The sequence below is a fragment of the Hyaena hyaena genome, unplaced genomic scaffold (genome assembly GCF_003009895.1).
Source record: "Hyaena hyaena isolate Hyena2069 unplaced genomic scaffold, ASM300989v1 scaffold_414, whole genome shotgun sequence".
Taxonomy (NCBI): domain Eukaryota; kingdom Metazoa; phylum Chordata; class Mammalia; order Carnivora; family Hyaenidae; genus Hyaena; species Hyaena hyaena.
The window spans coordinates 37,044-43,374 of NW_024081044.1; the positions used below are offsets into that span (position 1 = coordinate 37,044).

The following is a 6,331-nucleotide window of genomic DNA, read 5'->3' on the forward strand; positions in this document are numbered from 1 at the left end:
AAAAAAAAAAAAAAAAAAAAGAAATGAAGAAGAATCAGCAAGGAGGCTGGAAGTCAAAGAGTAGTAATGCTAGGCAAAGACTAAAAAGGAGAACAGGGAGATCTGATAAGTTTAAATTGGTGGGGGAAGGGGAAGAAAGCATTCAGGCTAGCTGTTTGCCCTGTCAGTTCTTCTGGGGCATACGTTTGCTTCAACAGGAAATATTATTGGCTCACAGCTCAAGATTGAATCCCCCCATGCCCAGGCTTCATGTTTCTGTACCATGAAAGGGAGGTACTTTACATTTTATCCAGGTAGGTAGAATTGTGAGAATCTTCCATTAAAACCATTTTAGTGTTCTCTGTGCCTTTGGAAGAACTTCTTCATCTTTTGCTTGATTCGTATCTTGCTCTTGCATTATTTTCCAGGAAGATAATAACCAAAAAAAAAAAAAAAAGTCGCTTTTTAAATTCTATTAACCTTTCAAAGAAGGAAGTGTTTCGAATTTGCAGCCAGGGGAAAATGTGGGGCTTACTTTGGGATTTCTCAATTTATGATTTATGTATTTTTGTTATTATTACCTGCAAATAGTTTTGTTTTTAGAATAAATCCTCTGAAATAATATGGTGTCTGGAGTTTGCCTCCAAATTATCCTGTGGGGGCAGGGACTGAGTAGAGGTATAGATGAAATAAAAGTAACCATAAGTTGATGATTATTGTAGCAGGATGATTGATATTCACGGGTTCAGTTGACTATTTTTTTTTTTACTTTATACTATATTTGGAATTCCCTATTAAACTGAAAAAAGAACTTTAACTCTAGATCAAATTGCACAAAGTCACAGAGACTATGAGTGGCAGAACTCATTCAAATTTAGTTGCATTCAACTCCAAGAACAGAGGTGCAATCTCAGACCAGCCTGGAAGTGAAAATGGATTTAAATCACTTCAAAAGAAACATCCTGACTATACAGAACAGATATTAGTATCTGAATAATGACAGGCAGATCTACAAATTTCTTTATAAGATGTATCTTGTAAAATGGATGGGAATTAATGTTCTTATATGTGTGCCTGTTACTTTCCATTTGTGTAGATTTTGATTCCTATACTAAAAACCTACCACTATCAATTCCTCAGGAGCCTTCTGGAAGGTAAAAGGGAGAACATGCACCCCCTAGGTCCTGTGGGAAATTCTAGGAGCCTGTCCAGAAGGAAACACTGAGATGCTCTAGAAGCCATGGGGCCATAGGGAAGAGTCACCTTCACCAGGTTGTAGCAGCCATTTCTGTGGGAGGTTTGGATTTCATTCCTCAGCCATATTTACCTTCTCTCTGTGTTCCAGGGCTCTGTGTCCTGCTAATACCACTGGGAGCTATTGCCCGCAAGAATGGAGGTGAGCATGCTCAAACGAACTCCACCCACTACCTGAACCTGAAGGAAGGGACTTTGCACTAGCAAGGGCTTTTTCTTGGGAGTGGTCTTCTTAGGCTCAGAAGTTGACCCTGCTTCTCCCCCAGACTTCCAGTCCATTACCAAGGACAATTCCTTGTATGAAAGCGAGCACTACTTTCTTCTCTGCCCTCCATCTCTTTATCCCCAACTGGGAGTTGGCATCTTCCGAGAGCCTTCACGCCCATATGTCCATTCCCCCACAGCTCCCTGTGCTCGGTGCCCACGCAATGCCCACTGTACCAATGCCACCTCCTGCCGCTGTGATCCTGGATTCACCTCACTGTCTGGAAAGGTCATCTTTAGCACCTCCTCGGAGGTCTGTACAGGTAAAGAGACTGAGAGATGATAGAGGGGGTCATCACAGAGGGTGTCCTTCGGGGGTGTCTAGACTCCTCAGCCCTTGAAGCAGCACTTAATTACATTGTCAAGGGCAGGAAAGAGAAGCCAAGAGACAGGCAATCAGGTCTCATGGTCAAGGAGTATAGTGTTAAGAGCTTAGGATTTGGAGCTGGACTATCTGAATTCCAGCTTTTTAACTGATCAGTTGTGCAAGACCAAGGAAATTGAGGCACTGGGACATGAAACAATTTGCTTCATGAAAATGGCACTTTCATGTCCCAGTGCCTCAACTTCCTTATCTGTAAATCAGGGACAATGATAATATCAACCATTTAGTTACGTGTTTTAAAGCAACCAATACATATAAATGGAATCCATAGAGACATAAAGCAAATTGGTGGTTGTCAGGTGCTGGGGGAGGGTAAGTGACTTCTTAAATGAGAAAGAGGATTCTTTACTTTTAATTTTTTTAATTTTAATTCCTTTATAGTTAACATACAGTGTTATATTAGTTTCAGGTGTACAATTTAGTGATTCAACAATTCTATACATCATTATTCAGTACTCATCATGAGAACTATATGCTTAATCCCCTTCACCTAAGGGGATTTTCTTTTGGTGTGATAAAAATATTCTGGAACTAGAGAGAGGGAGTGGTTACACAACATTGTGAATGTAATAAATGCCACTGAATTGTTCACTTTAGAACAGTTGATTTTGTTATGTGAATGTCACCTCAAGGAAAAAATACATAATTAATAAATTAATACACGTAAAACACTTAGCACAGTGTGTTGCATTTGATAAGAAGCCAACACATTTGCTGTTGTGGTTGTTGTTGGCTGTTAATGGGTCAAAGACAGAAGCAGCATGTTGAAGGAGGAGGTCCAGAAGGACCATGCAGCCATCAGAGATTCAGAATGTTCCACCAACCCTAGCGCTAACTTGCAGGGAACTCCCTATAAGCCCTAATTTCAGTTCCTCCATCCAAAAATATCCACATTCAACTTCATGCCAGATGACCATTTGCCATTTGTAAAAACACTATTTCTGAAATTAAAATTAATTTAAACAGCATAATAGCCAGACAGATGGATACTATTATTATTTCTGATTTATAGATAAGGAAACTGAGACCTTGAGAGGTGGTTTGCTCAGACTCACACAGATGGGCATAGAGCTGGAATTCAGATAGGGTTAATCTGAAGTCCACAAATCTCTCAAGCAAACACTGTCCCTGAAGAAGTTCAGATCAGCAGCCCCTTCAGAAAGTCAATGTTGGCACCATTTTATAAATGAAGGGAATGAACCTTGAGAGGTGAAGCTATTTGTCCAAAGTCACACAACAAGGAAGAGGAAGTATCTGGACCCATGGCTCAAACTGTAGCATTCTGATGTCTGTCTAGTTGGTCATGAGTTGGACAAAATATGAAATATTCCTATTATGGAATATCAATAGGCATTAAAATTATTTATTATTCTGATGTGGGAAAGTAGGCATAAAATATTCTAAAATCCTGGAAGAATTTGTATATTACAAAAGCTGTGTTCTGACTCCATGGGAAGCCGATGGAAATGTCATAGTGTTATCTTCATAATCAGTGATGGTGGGTGACAGGTACGTGTGGATTTAATATACGGTTCTCCATATAAAAAAAAACTGTTGCAATCCCGGTGGTTGGATATTTAAATGTCTTTGCAGTTTCTGATTTCCCAGTTTTCTCTCATAAGCACGTTACCTTGTTCAGAAAGAAAATGCAAGGGGTAAAATCATTTGAATCTGGTTGTTACCAATCCTACCAGAATTTTGGACATTCTTTGTTCTCACTCGTGTCCAGATATCAATGAGTGTGGCCCACCTTTATACATGTCTTGTGGAAGCCTTGCACATTGTCGCAACGTGGAGGGGGGTTACTACTGTGAGTGTGCCCCTGGGCACGAGCTCCTCTCAGGAGGCACCAAATTCCAAAGCGACAAAGAGAACACTTGTCAAGGTAAGTGGCTTCCATGTCACACAGTTCCCTCATGCCCACGACCAGCCTCATCCTATCACTTACTCCAGAGATCTGAGAGTCCCGGAGAGAGCATTCTTGGGTCCCTCATGGGCTCCTTCCTCTCATTTCTTGTACTGGTTCAGACTTACAATGCCTTGTGAAGTTATATCTAGAAGATTCTTTATTGCAACATTGTATGCAATAGTTAAGGCTTGGAAATGGATGACTTCCATTAATGGAGTATAGTTTAACATATTACCATTCAGCCATACAATAATAAGCTTCAGAGCCCTTTTTATCAACCTGTTTTTCTTTTTGATGGACGGTTCTATGAATTTTAACACAAGTACAGAGCTGGGTTACCAACCACTGCACTCAGGATCCAGAACAATCAGTTCCATCATCCCAAAACATTCCTTCATTCTGTTCCTTTATAGTCAGCACACCACCCGCCCTGGCAACCACTCACTTGCAGATATTTTTTCCACCTGTAGCAATGTCTTTTGAAAATGTCATATAAATGGAATAATACAATATGTAGCCTTGTGAGTCAGATTTCATCTACTCAGCGTAACGTTTTTTAAGGTTCATCCATATTGTTTTGTGTATCAATAGCTCATTAATTCCCCCTCCCATTTTTGATATTTCTATTTGCCAGAAAGAAAATTGGCTACAGTTAGTTTGCATTTACAATGACTGTTTTCTTTTTTTTTTTCTTTTATAGTTTATTGTCAAGTTGGTTTCCATATAACACCCAGTGCTCATCCCAACAAATGCCCTCCTCCATGCCCATCACCCCCCTTCCCCACAATGACTGTTTTCTTCTTCTTCTTCTATTTATCTGGATCTTGAGTTTAGCTAATAATACAACTGCATAAAGTTACTTCCCCTATATGGGCTGCAAAATTCTAATCTGTTACTAGATTCACATGTCGCAGGTTAGTCCACAGATCATTGTTTTATTGTTTTATTTTTTTTTTAAGGTTTATTCATTTTTGAGAGATAGAGCACGAGCAAGGATAGGGCAGAGAGAGAGGGAGACATAGAATCTGAAGCAGGCTCCAGGCTCTGAGCTGTCAGCACAGAGCCCAACACGGGGCTCGAACTCATGAACCATGAGATCATGACCTGAGCTGAAGTCAGACGCTTAACTGACTGAGCCACCTAGGTGCTCCCACAGATCATTGTTTTAGAGGGATGGGTATAATAACTTTCATTTTGGCTTTCTATTAGAATAACCTATATTTTAAAAAGTAGAGATGCCTGGGCCCTCCCTACCCAAGATGTTCTGAACCATGCCTGGGCATGGAGACCAGATATATATATTTCTTTAGAGTTCCAGTGGTAATTTTGGTGACTAGTTCACCTTTTCATTGCTAAGTAATATTCTATTGTATGGTTATACTGCAATTGGTTTATCCATTCACCCATTGAAGGACACTGGGGTTGTTTCCAGTTTGGGATGATTAAAAATAGAGCTAAATTAGATATCTTTTGATAAACTAGAATTCTTCCCAAGTTGTTTTAAATAGAAAAACATACTATGAGGTGGTATTTATAGTATGCCAATGGCTTTGCTTGTCCCCTCTCTTCCTCTCTTCCTTTCTATTAATCTCAAGCATGTTTCCAGAAGTATATTTTCATCTTAAAACTTTTCTTTTTTTTTGTATATTCTTTTTTCTTTTTCAACTTTAATATTGTAAATTTTATTTTATTTTTTTCACATCTTTTTTCTTTTATAGTTTATTGTCAAGTTGGTTTCCATACAACACCCAGTGCTCATCCCAACAAGTGCCCTCCTTCATGCCCATCACCCCTTTTCCCTTTTCCCCCACCCCCATCAACCCTCAATTTGTTCTCAATATTTAAGAGTTTCTCATGGTTTGCCTCCCTCCCCCTCCTTAACTATTTTCCCCTTCCCCCACCCCATGGTCCTCTGTTAAGATCTTAAAACTTTTCAAGTGGTAGTCCAAAAAGGAAATACTACTTTATGGTAGTATTTAGATAATAATTTCATCATTGGTGTGATTTGATTGTCTACCATTGCTCTGAGCTCTGTGCCAGGCACTGCAACTCCGACACTAAAGTACAGGCTGTGTCCCCTGGAGTTTTCACTCCAATAGGCAGACAGATCCACAGACAAATGCAATATAAATCAATAGTTGCTCTTCGCAAACCATCCACTTCATGGGTGAACAATGTCTTTCTCACCACTTTACCTCAGTGCCTAGCACATAGTAGATACTCTGGAAATAACTCATAAGCAAATAACCAGAAAGAACTCAACATCACAGCACCAAAGCTGTGGTCACACCTTGGTCCTGACACTTGGCCTTGATTTTTGGCTAAGTTTTTACAATCTCTGGTCTCGGTTTCCTTATGTCTAAGTCAGGAACAATAATACCTACCCCTGGCCAGATTTCATTGTTTCTCATTGCCATGTAGTATTCCATGGTATAGATAAGCCATGTGTAGCAACATGGATGGACCTTGAGGGTGTTATGCTGAGCGAAATAAGTCAGGCAGAGAAGGACAAATATCATATGTTTGCACGTATAGGAGGA

At 39.8% G+C, this 6,331-nt stretch overlaps 1 protein-coding gene across 1 annotated transcript in view; it reads left to right on the forward strand.

The window, feature by feature from the left end:
• The first annotated feature begins 203 nt into the window (after positions 1 to 203).
• LOC120245343 (adhesion G protein-coupled receptor E2-like) overlaps positions 204 to 6,331 on the forward strand; it is a 24,704-nt gene continuing 18,576 nt past the window's right edge. Inside the window, exons 1-4 of the mRNA XM_039252368.1 lie at positions 204 to 293; positions 1,325 to 1,375; positions 1,638 to 1,760; positions 3,612 to 3,767. Of these exons, the coding sequence (XP_039108299.1) occupies positions 263 to 293; positions 1,325 to 1,375; positions 1,638 to 1,760; positions 3,612 to 3,767 (361 nt within the window). The 5' untranslated portion in view covers positions 204 to 262. The remainder of the gene's footprint in view (positions 294 to 1,324; positions 1,376 to 1,637; positions 1,761 to 3,611; positions 3,768 to 6,331) is intronic.